At 44.4% G+C, this 17,587-nt stretch overlaps 1 protein-coding gene across 9 annotated transcripts in view; it reads left to right on the top strand.

Moving 5' to 3' along the window:
- LOC142586868 (uncharacterized) overlaps nucleotides 1–17,121 on the top strand; it is a 62,664-nt gene extending 45,543 nt beyond the window's left edge. For 6 of the 9 annotated variants that reach the window (XR_012829265.1, XR_012829264.1, XR_012829266.1 and 3 more), the window contains 4 exons: nucleotides 3,717–3,892; nucleotides 9,895–9,995; nucleotides 13,989–14,069; nucleotides 16,848–17,121. Coding sequence is in view for 3 of the 9 variants with exons in the window: in XM_075697740.1 (XP_075553855.1) it covers nucleotides 3,717–3,892; nucleotides 9,895–9,995; nucleotides 13,989–14,069; nucleotides 16,848–17,068 (579 nt within the window). In the remaining 6 variants the exon portion in view is untranslated. Of the gene's footprint in view, nucleotides 1–3,716; nucleotides 3,893–9,894; nucleotides 9,996–13,988; nucleotides 14,070–16,847 lie in introns of those variants that run through there. The other 3 variants (XM_075697743.1, XM_075697742.1, XR_012829268.1) reach the window with 2 other exon arrangements.
- The last annotated feature ends 466 nt before the right edge of the window (nucleotides 17,122–17,587 follow it).

Here is a 17,587-nt window from a genome sequence, read left to right as displayed (position 1 = left end):
GCGCATGGGCAGAACGCAACACAAACGGTACGAGATGCGTACGCGGCCGCTGCGTACGCACGCATCCGATTCTTGCGTGCGTACGTAGGGAGTCTTGCGTGCTGCTCTCGTGGTTCTCGTTCGTTCGGGAGAGCGCGAGACAAGAGTTTCGAAAAATGGCGGTGTCGAAGGCGACCAGCGGAAGACTGTTCTTTTCCGTGGCGTACGATTTGGCTTTGCTGTGTGAAGTAAACGCGCAGAACCCTTTCCAGGATCCTGCAAAGTGGGAATGTATAACCAAAAATATGAATTTCGCTTTTAGGAAAGTCTTCAGCTTGCGCTGTTTCCGCGAAAGGCTCGACCTACTCTTCGCGCAGTTTGTCGCAAATGACCGTGCCAGCCCCAGAAAGCAAGTACTCGGTTCTTATTTTTCTCGATATGATCCGTGCATTTCACGCGCATTAAAAGTAGAGTATCTTAAAGGGCCTAAATATAGTTCGACGAAGCGGGAACGCGCCCACACGTTACATCATGTTAGCGAGATCAACAGCGTCTAGTTTGGCCGACGGTTCGACGTATCGGCAGGTACGGCCACTGCGTTCCGACGCGCCCGGCGTCTAACACTCGCCCTCTTACGTACGTAGGCATTTCGCAGTACTAAAAGCTCCCAAGCGAGACGCGCTCCTACGTTCCGCAAAGCCCTTGCGTGCTGCGTACGTATCGCCATGACGCAGTACTAAAACTGTCTAGTCATTCGGTTACGAGGGACAACAACGACGCTCGCCGTGCAACGAGCTCCTAAACGCTGCGCTCTATAAATTACAAACCTAACTAATCCCCATAGCAAAATAAAGTTCCATTTGTGTCATTTCGCCAGGTTTTTCCAAGTGGTCCACGGAACGCCACGTTGATAATGAAACCACCTGTATAACGAAACATATTGCCGATATCTTGCTTATATGCTTAGATATAGTGGGGTTTGACTACAAAAACAGGGCGCTAATTTACGTTATGGCGTGAGTGGTTTCCGCGACATTTGTCGTTTCGAAGGCAAACAGCGCTCATGTTTAAGGAGTTGTTTATACAAAAATCTTGCACCGGACCCATATATACGAGAAAGATTTAAATTGTCATTGCGATGTTATATTCTGGGAAACGTAGTGAGTCATCAGACCTAAGATTGTTGACGGTCCTTGTGAACGCTTTGAATAGAGGGAGAAAGGCCCATAAATTAAAGATTTGCCCACGTCTCTTGGCTAATGATGTTTCCGCTTGCCTAAAGGTAAAAGGAAAATTTCGCTCGGCGCAGACTTCAATTTTTCTCTTCACATATTTGAAAAACGTCAAAATGCTTTTATGACACAACCGTCAGTGTTATTCGAACGCAATTTCTTGCATTTGACGTCGTTTATTTTTCTCATTTTCAAAAACGAATAGTTTGGGACTTAGAAGCGCTTTACAAAAATTGCCCGAAATTCGCAACGCCACGTCAGGGAGCCTAGACGCATGCTTTCATGGTTTCTGATGCTGTAGCTCCGTGCTTGTAGCCTGTCTCTTAACAGTCAAGTCTTCAAACCTATAGACGGAAAATCAGCGAAAGAATTGAGCGGTGCACAAAAGAACGAGTGAAAAGAAGCGCAACGGCTTATCACGCGAAAGCTTGATACGTGCGGCGGCGAATGAAAGAAACGAGCGCACGGAATCCGGAACCTATAACATAAAGCTGTACCAAATTTTTTATTGCAATTCTGCAATCAACCTTCCGCGATAGGTAAAAAACGTTTGTGGGCTACCCCCACTTCGCCTTTCAGTCACACGACGTCACGCAAACAGCCATAGCTCCCCACCTGATATGACGTGCACACTCTGATTATGCATCATTGGACTGAACAACGGAAAATAGGTATTTCCGATTTGACACCTTTTCGCCATTATCACTCGGCTATTGCTCATAAGCTTTCGGGCTGCACCCACTTCACCTGGCTGTCACCCGACGTCACAAAACCGCGAAAACTCACCCCGTCAAAGGGACGTGTACGCGTTAAAGATGCACTAATATGCCAAACTAAACTGAGTATTTTTATCAATAGCCGCAGGCTGTCTCGTTCCGAAAGGAATAAAAGATGGCTGTCGGCGATCGCTAAGGCACTGACTGCTCGCACCTGTCAGAGAGCATGGATTTATTTGTGTACAATAAAACCTCCTGCGTGGCAGTGTAATGTTGTCGAGCCCTTTCGGCACGTTTACGACCTCGCTCAGCCAATTTTTCTTTGCTGAGGATTCTTTTTATGGGCATTGTTAACCTTCCGTTGCATGTCGCCGCGATTTTCGACCAGGCACCATAAGATAAGTAAGGGAAAGCGGACCAATTGCAGACGCCGGCACCACCCTCTTCATCCGGTTATCAATATTCAGTGCGCTGGCTCGGCCCCATCGAATCCCTCTTCGCTTGACCGCGCTCCTCGTCTCTTATCAACCAATTAGATATGACAGGCTACTCAGTGTAGACAATGTTATTCGTTTTTAATGCAAACAAATGTGACCGCCTAAAAACGAGGAGAGCGTTTGAATGGCCTGTTTAGACAACCCTGCGGGCACCGCCCGATGCTTGCGCCGGCGGTTACACAAATTTGACGTCAGGAGATTGGAAAAAAAAATTGAAATAGTTTTACGTTATACGACCCCAAGTCCCGACATTACGCTTGTTGGTAATGTTTGTCCTCTGGTTTCACAGGACACGCACGTGCGACCTAACTGCGCTATTCTAAGTCGCTCACTCGAAGTGAGAATCTAACGCGACAAGGGCAACCATAAACTGTGGTGATTAGTTGCGCTCCTGGCGAGTATTATCAAATTCGAGAAAGATCACTACTACAGGATCGTAAATTTTTCACATGGGGCACAACTTCTTGTGAAAGAAACAAATGTGATGCGTTGCATTGGACGGTAAGGTACTCCTAAAGGCTTGACGTGAAACACTCACAGCGACTGATAAATTTTCCAGGGTTACCCGCCCTGGTAGCCCAGTGGCTATGGCGTCGCGCTGCCGAGTTCCAGGTCGCAGGTTCAATACCGGCCTTCGTAGCCAAAGTTCTATCGGGCCGGAACGCATCAACTCTAGTGCATCGCGTATTGGGTGCGCATAAAAAAAACTGAGGTTTTTAAAGTTCATGCGGGGCCCTTCGCCATGATACACTTCATAATCAACTGGCAGTTTTAGCACTGTAAACATATCAAACGTTATATATTTAAACAGGAAATTTTCAGGGAAAATTGGTCAAGTTCGAAGCGTGCGTTGCCGCAAAGAGAGGGTCCGCTTAAGTTTCAGTTTCAAAGTAGCACGTGTCCTGGGAAAATGGTCCGGACGAACACCAAAAGGTGCAAACGCGCGGAGGCTTAGTTTTGTTGATTCGTGGCAGTACAGCGAAATTCGCTATTCGTTATTCACTGTGCCATAGAGGGGCAGTTGTTGGACATTAAAGCCTTGCGTTACCGCACGGCGACGATGGTCCCGATTCAGAACTTACAAGCGCCTCAGAAATGCTCCGCTTTTGAGATGGCGGAGGTGGCTAGTGTGTGCGCATCACTGTGAATTTTGAAAATCTGCTATTCAGTGGAGTTTGAACGAGTGAAGGTAAATATTTATTGCACACATTCTTTGAGCAGCCTCAATTAATCAGGCTACAGCTTAATCTCCTGCTTAATTGAAATATACATCATGACATCATATTTTCCAGGCAATGGTACGACAGCAGCCATACTGGATGCTCCAACGCAGCTACAATGACAGCGTAAATGACGGCAAATCGAAAGTGTGCATACAAACTACACAAGCAACTAGCAATGAAGCATCTGCAGGAACTACTGCTACTACATACACATTTTTACGGAAGTACAAATTGAAAGGTTGTGAGTGAGTATCTTGACAACATTTCGAAAGCTAAAAACTAAGTAGTCTTCCTTCTAAATGCAGTTAACTTAAGTATAAAAAATTATGTGTGCGCGATTAAATTAGCGTGAGCTGTCAATCAAGTTGTTTCTTTCCGGCACAATATCGCGGCGTCCCACAAAGAACAAACGCTGATTTTCAAAAGGCGATTCCTCCTACTTTTCTGGCTGTCAGTGAGAAGAGCATAAGAAATTATGAGCAGTTGAGCTATGTAAGATGGCCTAGTGACCGCACTGCTGCTACAGTGTCATTAACTCAATTTGTAGTGTACAGTGCGCATTTCTAAAACAAATAATCCACATGACTGTTATGTTACTGAGGAACATTATTCTTATTAGGTATGTGATTGTGGGTGCAGTTCTAACAACATATCTTATTCAATGCATTCTTCCCACCATCTAGATATTAGTCTTGTATATTAAAGGGGGTTAGTACGTACCTAAAATTAATGTAAATACAGTAGCAATACTTAGCTAACTTATGATAACATGCATTTACTGAACATTGAGTATTGAGAACATCGAGGTTTTTTTTTCCTCCACGTACGCATCGGCAAAGCCCAAACAGTATTCAAGACGAATTCAGGGGCCTTAAGATTTAAAACTATTCCAATATGTTTTTCTGCCTATGTCCAGAAGTCAAACTTACGCCACCGTCGACGTAAGCATCGGGTGGAGATCTGCAGCGTTGTTTGAACCAGCGAATGAAAAGCTGACCTCCTTTGTAGGAAATCACCTTTGTTTGATTTCAAAGCGAATAGTACTGACCAGTTTTACAGGTTCTTCTTATCTAATCGGCTGACAACAGGTGGAGACCAAGCAGAAAAGGAGAGAGTTTCGGTGAAGCCGAGTGTTCAGTTGTGACCGTGCATAGCAGGATAAGGAAGGTGGTGCCGGCGTCTGTGAATGGCCCGCTTCCACTTGCCTTGCTTGCTGTAGCTGGTTGAAAAGTGCGGCGACGTGCAATGGAAAGTTAACGATGTCGACGAAATGGGTCGTCAGCCAAGAAGGATTGGCATAGTGATGTCGTATTCGTGCCAAAACAGTTCCACAACGCTATGGGGCCCTATAACGTAAAACTAATACAGTGTTTTTATTCCAATCTCCTGACGCCCAATTTGCGCAACCGCCGACGCAAGCATCGGGCGGTAACCCGCAACGTTGCCTCAATAGCCCAATGAAATGCCATCTTAGTTTATAGGCGGTCACTTTTATTTGCTTCCAAAACGAATAACATTTCCTACATCGAGCAGTTTTTTTATTTGTAATTGGCTTCCAGGAGGCGAGAAGCACGTTCAAGTGGAGAGGGTTTCGATGGGGCCAAGCCAGCGCACTGAATGTAAATGAAGAGGGTAATGCCGGCGTCTGCGATTGGTCCGCATTGCCTTACCTAGCTTGCGGTGGCTGGTCGAAAATCGAGGCGGCGTGCAACGGAAGGTTAAGAATGCCGCTAAAACGTAACCTCAGCAAAGAAAGATTGGCTGAGCGAGGTCGTAAACGTGCCAAGAGTGCTCAAAAACCTTACGCAGCCACGCAAGAAGTTTTATTAGACGCAAATGAACCAGCCCATGCTCTCCGGGAGGTGCGAGTAGCCAGTGCCTGAGCAATTGGCAGCAGCAGTCTTTTATTCCTTCCGGAATGTGGCAGCCTGCGGCTATTGAGAAGAAAATTCAGTTTTGTTCGGCAAATTAATGCATCTTTAATGCCTACACGTCCTTTTGACGCGGTGAGTTTTTGCGGTTTGGTGACGTCGCGTGACAGGCTGGTGAAGTGGGTGTAGCAAGAAATCTTTTGACCAATAGCTGAGGGCTAATGAGAAATAACTATTTTTCTTAGTATGCAATGAATTATTGCTCAATTCCTCCAGCACTATGCTCAGCCACAGGAGAATGTGGACGTGAGGACTTTCCCTGTGCAGGAATTCCACGCCAATACGACCAGCGGCTGCAAGCCGACACTGGTTGTACTGCCATTTCTTTTGCCTTTGCCGCTCCTCGTATTCACACTGCTCCTCAGGAGTCTTCTAACTAGGCGCTGCCTACCCATAGCGGTGCTGCAATAACAGTAAAATCAGTTGCTAGGCTTCTTATTTTAAATATAAAATGTTAGTCACGTCGATCTTCACATCGCCATTTCCCGTCGTCGCGCCACCTTGCGCAACAGTAGTGATTGCCGGGAAACGTGTACGCGCTACGTGTTCGGAATTGTTAGCAGGAGGTACTTATCAATAATTACATGGTTTAAATGCTTGTTGTTTGCTTGTTTTTTAGTTGAAACGAATGCGGTGCTGTATGTTCTACGCGTGATGCCAAAGGATGTATGCACTTTTCGCTTCAATCGCTGAAGGTAACTTTTTTTTTTTCGTGAGGGCAACGCCACGAAAAATCCCGGCCAACTATAAGCTAACCGCTTCGCTGCAAAACAGTTTGGAATAGCGTTATGGCACAGCCTACTTATGTGTCCTACTAGGACACATAAATACCCCAAAAAAGTCGATGGGAAAACGGCTACGTGGTAGCTCAATTGGTAGACCACCGCACGCGAAATGGGAAGGTTGTGGGATCGTTCCTCACCTGCGGCAAGTTGTATTTTCATCCACTTTCATTTCCACTATTTATCGTTTCTTTATTTTATTTATTAAGCAGAAGTAATTTCCCCTATATTGTCCTCGGTGTCAGTGTTTGTTGGCTTCTTATATAGAGATGTTGATTGCACACCGCAGATTTCCGATTACCAGACTGATGATGGCGTGGATGTCATTCATTGTAGAAAATCCCTTCCTGAAACGATCCTGTTCTCATGGTTAATTGAAGTCAAGTGTTGCCCTGCTTCCTTTGGGAATGATCTTGGTGAATATTTTATACATCACTGAAAGCACCTGTTTAACGCCTCCCTTCTTATGCATTACTATAACGCTGGCATTCTCCCATTTATCTGTTTCACTTCAAGTCGTGAGGCATTGCGCACTAAGGGCCACAAGCTTTTCAAGCATATCTCCTGAATCTTTGATTAAACCGACTGTTCTTCCATCATCTCCTGCCATTTTTCCCTGGGTCATGTCCTGCAAAGCCCTTCTAACTTCATCGCTGATTATAGAAGGAAGCCTTTGTATCCTGCTCATCACTAATTCGAATGAAGGTAGCGTGGCTGCTCTGGGAACTCTACTGCAAGCGAGGACGGCAGAAAAATTGGCGGGATGATGAAATTAGGAAATTTGCAGGCGCAAGTTGGAATCAGCTGGAGAAAGACAGACCTAATTGGAGATTGCTGGCAGGTGCCTGAAGATTGATGATGATGAGGATGATTAAACTCAAAATTTTAATTTTTCCTAATTTTTGTACGCTAAGATAAAGTGTACTCGTTGACACTGCGTGGGCATAGGGATAGTGAACGGCGCCTGTGTAATATTAGTTTAGAACGTGAAGACAGCAGAAACATTCAGTTCCTTAAAACGCTTTCTTTTCGACCATAGCAAATGGTTGAACTACCAAAAGTGGGCGAGTGAATGCAAAAGCACGATTGGGGGGGGGGGGGGGGGGAGGGGGGAACAAACGGCGCAAGGACTGCTTTCCTAGGGCGTGCTGCCATTCCGAAATCACGGAAGAATAGAGTAACATTCTAACTTCTTTTATGAGTTTCTCTTGCATCCCTATATTTTCGCACGGTAGTAAAGAAATTTTCCTTGACCACTTTTACCTTTTCTTCTCCTTTTCTTATCTGCAGCCACTTGAAGAGCCGCACAAGAAATGCGCACCTTGTTCATGCTTACCGCTCTAGTTTCTTTTTTGTGGTGTATGAATTCCTGATCACCTTTAAGGAGAAAGGGGATGTGAGGTGGAGCGTTTAAAGGGAGCTTCGCTGCAGACGCGAAAGCGCTCCCGTCCTTGCGTTTCGCTGAAAGGGCCCGCCCGGGAGTTCTACATGCCGATTGCTGCCAGGCAGATATAGTTTCTACCCCGTTCCAACTCGGCGTGCACAATTGAGGAACCTTCCAGACAATGGCGCCAGAGAAAGGCCGCCCCAGCCGGACGTGCTAAATGTTCCTAGAATAATCATACTAGGCATATGATCGAGTTCTTGTCGCATCTCGGCCGCCCTCCCAGGTTTCAAGGTGGGAGCGCCTCCGAGCACTCTGAAATAGAACGTGGTGCTCTGAACGAACCAGGCGAATGTGTTCCGAGCGCCCTATTTCGGCCAGCCGAATGTAGACCGCTCCGCGAGAGCTCTGTCGAGCGCCTGAAAGTGACCTGTCAAATGTACCGTTGGTGTCACACGTCAGCGTTCATTGTGCCTGATATGTAAGTCGCTGCTGGTTACGTCAGTTGCCACAACGCGTGACTCGACGATGGTTACCTTAATGGGTCCCCTACACTCCAGATTGGCCAGCGCCTGTTGCCGCTTTGCCTGCGTACTTTTCGGAGAATGGTATTGCGCGGGTGTACCGGAAAGGATTTACGCGAAACCCTTATTCGTTGTCTAATGTTGCGTAAATGGCATGCACGAGTGGCAGCATTTTAGGAAGTGAGCACGTTAAACACAGTTGCTTCACATCTTGTTAAATTTAACCTATGAAATCGAAACCAACATAAATTTCGGCAAGGTTTTCCTTGTCCTACACAACTTTTAGAATTCACACACGATTTAGTACTAGCAATACATAGAAGATAGTAATTGATTGGATTTCTATAGATTTTCGAAACCCGTTTGACGTTGGGGCTCATTATCTACTCACTAGTAAACTACGTGCCTACAAATTGAACAGAAAGTTAATTGCATTGATATCCGCATATGTTTCTTACAGACAACATTCTGTGTTTCTCAACGACATAACTTCTGATTTTGATGTGGTGAACTCTGGAGTGCCCAAGGTTCAGTTCTGGGACCTCTCATATTTTGTTATACGTCAATGTTATTACTAGATGTATTATGTCGACTGTCAGGATTTTCGCAGACTACGGTGTGCTTTGTAGGGTTAGTGATAATGATAGTCGTTTTTCTTCCCTTAAGAGTGATTTAGATAAAATTTCATCTTAGTGTGCGAAAGGGTAAATTCCACTTAACGTTTAAATGTGTTGAAAAGTCACGTTTCAAGGAAACATTCATAAAAGTCATGTGAGTGCGACTAGTATTACTGCACGCAAAGTTAGGGAATGCAAGTGCTTTGGTGTTTTATTTACCTCAGGCTTAAGATGCAACATGCATGCAGAGGAAATAAGAATAAAGGTGACGCGTAAGTCGGGCTTCCTTCTTCGAAACTTTGGCCAGTTACGTAGTAAACGAAAAAAAAAACGGCTGTATTTTGCTCACGTAAGTACGGTACTTGAGTACACGTGTGTTTGTTGGGACGCTTATGCTGATTCACCTGAAAAAGTCCAGAATATGGCAGTCCGATTGGTATAGGGAAATTACAACAAAGACTTCATATCACTGAAAGCAAGCGCTAACTTCAATGGCAGGATTTTGAAGTGCAGAAGAAAGAGCCTTAAACTATTTTTTTTTATTGTATACAATATTCTAAACGAGGCATTGACAGAGAAAAGTGCATTAGACCACCGTCGTATATGTGTCGAAGAAGGGGCCATAATTTGAAACCTTATGAACTTCCTTTAGAAGTGATGCCTTGCGATATTAATTTTTCTTCTGGAACCGCACGGGAGTGGAATGCTCTTCCGCCAACTACTGAAGGTACGGAGACCAATTATGAATTTTACCGCCCTTTGTGTGTTTAAATTGAAAAACTATTTATGTAGCTATTTACATACCCCCCTGCTGTAATTCCTGCAAGGGCGATGCAGGTGCCAAATAAATAAATAAAATGATCCTTTCATCTCATGTGAGACGCTCGTGTTCTAGCAAATAACAATGACGCATCAAGTTTTTTTTTTCTCAATCACCTAATGCGCAAATGCCTTGTCTTTACTGTAATTTGTTTCCCTGATCATTGACGGTCCTTCGCCACTCCCCCAGTTGGTTCTTTACCACGCACGACGCAAAATATTCAGTTAAGTTTTCCCAAGATGCAGAAGCAGGTGCATACCTGTCTATGACCATGGATCCCATTACTGCAGGTGAGACAACATTCGGTGTACTTACATGTCACTCGGTTTATTTACACTCGCATGCTGCTTTCTACGGCCCTTTTATTCGTGAGAAGTGACTTACACGAAAAGGAACTTTTATTTTACAGTGACTGACAAGTGCTTTTCAAAGCAAAACATTTTGCATCTTGGTTGTTTGGTTGCATTGATTGGCATTTCCTACCACCCACGCCACCCGAAAATGTCTGTGGAACTCCCCTCATCAGCTTCGCTTTAAAATTGGAGGACGCTTAAGCTTCGCATTTAATAGCGAAGCGCGACAGCATTCAAAGATCCCTGCCATGCTTCTCACGCTTCCCGACAGATGCAGCTTATGTAAGCGTAATTTTTACCGGGAAACGCTGGTGCCGAACGCAATGCACGAAGGCGCGCCTTCAGGTAGAAGCTATGTACAAGGCGCGCAAGATAACGTTGTCAGCACTATATGCAGTGCGTCGAAGTGCTTCCTTAGTGTTAGGAGCACGTGCGTCAGCGACACCTTGTACTGGAATGTCCATTTGAATAGGAACGCATCTGCCACGTTAGAAACACCTCTATCGCAAAAAAATGTTACGGGACAGCTCATCTCACGATAACTGCTGACGGCAATTTATGTAGCAATCGCGCAAGGTAGCGACGCACTATATTTCTGAAGTCACGTTTACTTAACATCTGTGGTGGCTTTTCTGACAATTTCGTTTCTTCCGCTACACGCGAGGTACTCCGGTATCGTGGCACGTTCTGATGGCACTCGCTTGCAGAGGTCGCCCGTGAGCTTGGTGGCATGGCGACCACTGAACAACGCCGGGGCGGTGACGACGACGGAGTAACGAATGAGGAATGACGTCAGTGAGACGGCAAAGAGGGCGTAACGACGATGGCATGACCTTAATTAGATGACAATTCTTAAATGATGACGACGGTAGAACGACGGCCGCATGTTGACGACGATATGAGCACAATGGGATGATGGTCTGACAACGCATCAAGATAGCCATTGTCTGACGACGGCGATAACACTACCGTAATATGAGTGCATGAATAACCGGTTTAAAAACACAATAAACCAACACAACGAGCTGTTGAAACGTAAAATTATATATGTATATTACGAAAATACATCATTAGAAGATGCCTCAATTTCAAGTGGTCGCTCTTAGAGACTATGATGCTCACCAAGGTCGTAGCAAAGGGGAATAGCTTATGAGAGAGCGGATGAGATAAGTTCTATAGTCGTGTCACAGACACGAAACAAACTAATTATACAATCTTCGTCACTTGCAATGAGGAACATCAGGATTCCAATGTGTGATGGCTTTGTGTTGCTCACATATTTATGATACAATGACATCGGAACACTGTCCTGACGATTACGGCATGGTGGCAGTGAGAGGCTTGTCATACCTTTTGATATACCTGACTTATAGTCATAGTAATGCGAAAGAAATCACGCAAACGTTATGCAACAAGGCTGGCACAGCTACAATTTTCCAGGATTCTGAAGACACAAAGCGACGAAAGACTTGATATTAGACTCGCTTGACGTTCAGTTGCATTGACTAACGACGAAGGCTCCGTATAGATTTTGTACAGCTTCAAGAGACGTGAGGAGATATTGCCGATGATGAGGCTGGCAAACGTGCCATGCTTATTCGAGCTGAGAACGGAGAAAAATTTGGTAATCAAGATTGAAGATAACAAAAAAATGTGCCGCGAAAATTTCGCTTTATGTACCTGAGAGTACGGGATGCCTCAACTTCAATAATAAGCTATAATATTAATTTATAACAACCGATTTCCCAAAACTAAACCTTCAGCTGAAAATAAGCCCTCGTATTGTGTACTCTCGCCGCAAAGGCATCCAAAAGCAGCGTGTACATGGCGGGAGCGTATCGTATTGATTTCTTGTATCGCCTGCACTCATGCACCACCGTTTACAAGAATTCGCATTTCTTGCCCAGCGAACTTACGCCACCTAGTGCCATATTTTAAAGTTAGCAGTCTTACTTCCGATAAGCCTGCTCTGCTGCCGCGTTGTGAAATGCTCCTAAAGTATACGTAGGGAGACGGTTACATTCCTCAAGTTCTTCTTTTGGCGGCATGGACAAATTTACGCGACGCACTGCATTGAATCAGAAAAATGAAATTTTCCGTCGTGTCAGCTGCAGTAGTACTGTCCAGTGGTAGCCGAGCCCGACCGTCTCGGCTTCTATTACCTCAAAGTGCGCATGGCTACGGTAATGTTGCAAATCAAGTAACTCACCCTTTGTTAATGCCTTTTTGTCATTTATTAATCACAAAGACGACGCTGTTTCAAGCGCTTCATGTTCTCAGGAGTGAGAAGAAATTGCGTGAGACCTGCTTCTTAAGCTGCCATTTTTGTGTTGATGTCCCGCAGTGCGGCAACCGCCGCCGCCAATTGGTTGGCCCGTTGTCATCCCGCAGCGAATGCTTTCCCATAATTCCTGATACGTTGTGCTTCTGTTTGCCTGCGCCGCTGAAATGCGCATTCTCCATCCCAAGCTAGCCCTGATCGGCGCGTTAGATGCGATACGCCTCCCTAGTGAATTATTTCGTTTACCTCAAAAGCGACACGCTTGAAAGTTGATGCAATATGCTTCTGTCGTATACATGTACACGCCGCTAAGCTTTTGCTTGTTGAAAGAAAATCGGCAGCGAAACTACCAACAGTGAAAATATGCACAGGGAAACGCGGTGTCTATGAACACTAGTTTTATTATATCATCGCAATGTACGTGTGAAGGGAACGAAGAGAAAAGAAATGCCAGCAAGAAAAGTGCACGATAACAGCCATAAGATTTCACCAGTGCCTAAAAATGGCCTCGACGATAATGAAGTGATAGCGTCCTATCGCTTAGTGGCGACTATAAATTTTTCTTCCTACAATCTAATCATTAAGCTGAAGCTGTTCTTCTTTAATAGCGTACCACAAATTGCAGAATTCTGTTGACAGGGCAACGAAAAAAAAAAACACATTCTAGTAACACTATTGTAATACCTCGCTGGGCAGTAAGCAGTTGTCTTCGTCCGTGTGCTCCTTTTGTACTGTTCAGAGACTATTGTGGGTGATCAATTATTTCAATGAAACACCCTTCTTAGTTACTGGCTTTTTTGCGAACAAAATACGCATGTGTACCATTTCTATGCAATTAGTAACACATAATATTGTTGAATAAAGGTAACATTTCGTTTAACCTTGCAACACTTAGGTGATGTTTACTTGTTCGCAGAAAACTGCTAGCGCTTGATGAATGGCTGCCAACTTACTTTACAGCGCGGTGACCAATTAAAATATATTGTAGAGGTCAAATGAAATTTGATGCTTGCACGTAGCTTCTTTCCCCTTTCGCATCCTCTATTCGCATTTTTATTCATGTTTCCTATCTAATTCATGATACATATTAACGCAATTTAAGGACACACAAATGTGTAGAAATGTATGTGAGGATTCTTCAGATTCGCCTTCGCATCCGGTGTTCTTTCTAATATAGGGGTCATTAATATACGTCTAACTAAGAAATCCCTAGAATGTATATTGCGCTATAAAATGCGTGGGAGGTTGCTAAGTCGGCAAAAAATTGAAAACACGCATTGTACATTAAGTAATCAGCCTATAATTTAATTTTTAACTTACCACTTTTTCACGATTCTGTCGGCGTCAAAAATTCGGCACCTGGTCTTCTGTTAAAATTCTGCGGGAACCTCTAACTGATCATGAATTTTTGTACTGTCTTCATATATCGAGTAAATGGCTATATCAGCATTTTAATCAAAGTTCACAACTGCGGCGCAGTTCAAATGTTTTAGTAGGGTGTCATTTCATACACAAAGATAACTTTCTACGTGCGTGTCTGATACGTAAACAAAAAAAACAAGAAAGACCTTGAATCTATGCGTTAATATGTGAGAGGAATGTTATAGAAGTATGTTACAGAAGTTTCCTGTAACTTTTTTTTTACAAAGGCATGGGAGATTCAGCAAACTACAAATTCCAGTATTGGAACACAACGGAGAACTGTTTTGTTCTGACTTTGAAAGTAAATGGTAAGCGCAATAGGACGTTTATAAGCTGCCTCTATAAATTCCTTATCTTGCATTCTTCAGGCAAGCGCCCAGTGTTGCGTTACTTACCGACTGTTGCTTCTATTGATTTACGCGACCAGATATCGAGATTTCTTTATCACTTGTGCTAGGAACGGCGTCATTTCGCGCCAAATCAACCAGCGCTTTTTCAACCATCACAGATATAGTTGAAAAAAATTTGCACAAGTTTGCTGTAGAAAAGTCATTCTACTCATTTATATTTGCACAGATTCGACGCGTCTTCGCGTGTCAGTATATTGCCTAAGATCGAGTCGACGGGAAACGCGGTCGGGCGTGCAACGTTTTCTTTTTCTTCTCCCTGTAACGAGGGCGAAGTTGCGCATAAAAAGCCTATCTGGCCATGACGACGTGATAAGTTAAACGAGACAATGGAGGCGTCGTAGAAGTAAAAAACTGACGCACAGGGTGTACTAAGTTTTGAGCCCTCGATAAAGTACAATCGTTAACTGTGCATATTCGGGTAATGGCGCGATGAAAAGTGGGGCGATCCCGACGTCAGTGTAATCCGCAGTTGCGTAGATCACGTGAGCCACGTAGTGGGTACTTCATCGTCTTGCTGATTTGTCGGGCAGGCACGTACTCTCTATGCTTTGCAACGCGTTCCAGAAGATGATCAGTTCTCTTGCACTAAACTAACCGCTTCACAAGTACTTTGTCTCATATAGATTCCTGAATGTGCGCTGGATCTGCATAATATGTCCATCTGTTTTATTTTGTAGCTGCACTAACTCAGCTTCAACTGCACCACGCAATCATCGTTTGCGATTAGCCGCATTGCGCGACTTCGTTGAAAAGTATGAAGAAATTACAGCCAATGAGTTCATATATGTTCGAAATTGCTCGTTTAGTTTGCAGCGCCCAATAACCTTAATAATTGTATTTAGCAAATTCGTTCGCCTCTATTTTAAGTTTCCTCTGCACGTTGACCTGCTGTAAATAATGCAATGAAATCTCAAACGTAGACGCTACGGTATGTGGAAAAATTATTGCTCTATCATTTTCATCCCGGCCCCTACAGAACACTTGTGGCGATGCAGGTGATATTCAAATAAATAAATAAATAAATAGCGATCAGTAAAGGTTTCGTTTCGCTCGTTCGTGCCACGCTGGGCGATCGGATTTGAGGCATGACCTGATGACAAAGCAGCAGTAGTTGACATTCAAAGAATGGGAGCCTGCAGGTACATAAAAAAGGAGTCCCAATTTGAACGGCCCTGAGACTAGTACATAAACCAGTACACGTCCGTCTCACGGGTCGTGCGATGAGGGCGAATGCTGCTATAAAACATCAGTAGCGCTGCCGTTTGAATTGAAACAGCCAGGGGACCTGAATACTTGAGACGGTTGTGTTGTGCCCGAGAGTAAGGTAATGGAAAATGTATTCTTGTCCAGAAGCTTGAAGCCGTTCTGCTCAGATTTTGCATGGGCTGCTATCACCAAAGATCTTGCTGTTCCAAAGCAGCAGGTCAAACCGAACCGGAACTGAACCGTACACCTGAGCTGTACTGTTATTTTCAACTGCACCGAAACCGAATAGACATGTTTCCTGCCATCTTAGAACCGAACCTGAAAAGAAATTTTATGAAGAAGCCACCTCCGAACCATGAACGTTACAAGTTCAGTCGAGGATCATCATTTCTGAAATTAAATACAGCAAAAGATACCTTATACGTCATATCGGCGCAAGGCGCGGCGTACTCAGAAACAGTCACGCCGCTCGCCCCAGAAATGTCATTGTAGCAATCAGAATTTGAGGCACACTCCTGACAAATTTTTGCGGTCGGCATCGGGGATGCCATCTGATTTCCGTTATTTCTTCAAGGTAATGCGCGCAAGAAGCAAATGGTTTCCAGTAGTTCTATACCCAAGACCCAAGCAAACATGACTTTGCAAATGTACCTTTCGGTTTCGGGAAACCTGGGTTTCCTTTTTCTAATATATAGCCGAATAAACACATTCAGAAATTATGGAACTGGTTCAGACAGCTATGATTCTCGTTTCGGAGCAGAAGTAAAAATAAACGCAGAAGCATGATCCTGAATGAACCCGAAAAAAAATTTGATTCCACATCCCGTCCCCAAGTCCTATCTTGTAAAATCTGACGAACCTAGAGCGTAGCGCGTAGTTCAGTTCGGCCTCTTTATTGCCTTCTGGACTACTTACGTTTTTTGTACTTCATTTACGTATGTGCTAATCGCTCGCCTTTAGGCTAGAATGTGATCATCTTGTATGCTCTTTACAACTGCGCTGCAGAACTGTTATGTGTCAGTTTCGTCATCACTTCGTGCTTGCCTACTTCACCGTCAGTTGTTGACATACCTTCGCGTGTCAGCTGGCACGTCGTAATCACAAACATAATTTTTTTTATTTCTCTAACTACGCGGCTTCTTCTACCCTTCTTGACAGGTAGGCATTATCAGGATACGCTATTGTAGGCTTCTAGAGGGATTTTAACGCTCGTTTGCAAGCTATCGAGGCCTCACTTCATTTTTTAACGCACATAGTTGTGGAATGAAAGGCTTGCATACTGTGACTCATGGGCTTAACCTGCGCTCTCTCTCTCTCCCTCTCTGTCCTTATACTAATCCGTCTTTCCGCTGTTTACCTCGCATTCTTCCCCCCGAGCAGAGTAGCGTGCTTCAAGATGTCTCTATTCTTCTTGTCAATAAATTTCCTATCTATCCAGCATCCACCAATATTTGTTCTTTTCTTTTTCAGAAAATGAAAAGCGGTGTGAACTGAATGCGTGGGACAGCGTGGCCACAGAAGATGCAAATGTGCCGGCTTGCAAAGCCGCTTACGAGCAACAGTGCCCCTCCCCTGCGCAAACACATGAAGTTTTACTGCGAATTGTCGTGTTACGGCGAAAAATTTTACCTCAATGTGTATTACAAATGAAGATGTGTCGAATTGCTAATCAAAACTATCAGCAAGCCTAATGCATGTACAATCGCTTAAGAAAAGTAATAAACAACTAGCTTTTTTACCAGCATGTCGTGAAGTTACGGTCTAGTTCCCCCGACGCCAGCGGAAGTATTTCATCGTCAGGCGCTGGGGATACAGCTGCAATCGTTCTGGTGGATCCCCCACCGGAACCATCCGACGCACCACGGTTCCTCAGCGCCATGGCCTTTTAAAGCAAAAGCACTGACTTAAGGGTACAAATGAGGACGAAGGTAGCAAAAGAATAAAGTACATTGCTTTTATTTTTCGTATTTTATGCATTGGCGGGCTATCTAAACAACAATCAGTAAGTTTCTTTCATTGGAATGACGTTTCCTGCCGTTTCCTGCCGTTTCCTACCTATTTCGTTCTGGTTCAGTTCTGCTTGGAGTAAAAATAGCATCTTTTCTTCCCCAATTTTTAGGTTAAGGCTCAATTCCGGTACGATACCCTCATACGGCGCTGCGCAGAATCTGGGGGTAGGTGCTGGCGACGGGACCAGTCCTATCCGCCAT

The sequence above is a fragment of the Dermacentor variabilis genome, chromosome 7 (assembly GCF_050947875.1).
Source record: "Dermacentor variabilis isolate Ectoservices chromosome 7, ASM5094787v1, whole genome shotgun sequence".
NCBI lineage: Eukaryota > Metazoa > Arthropoda > Arachnida > Ixodida > Ixodidae > Dermacentor > Dermacentor variabilis.
The sequence above is the reverse complement of the archived record's forward strand: the minus strand, read 5'-3'. Positions and strand labels throughout refer to the sequence as shown.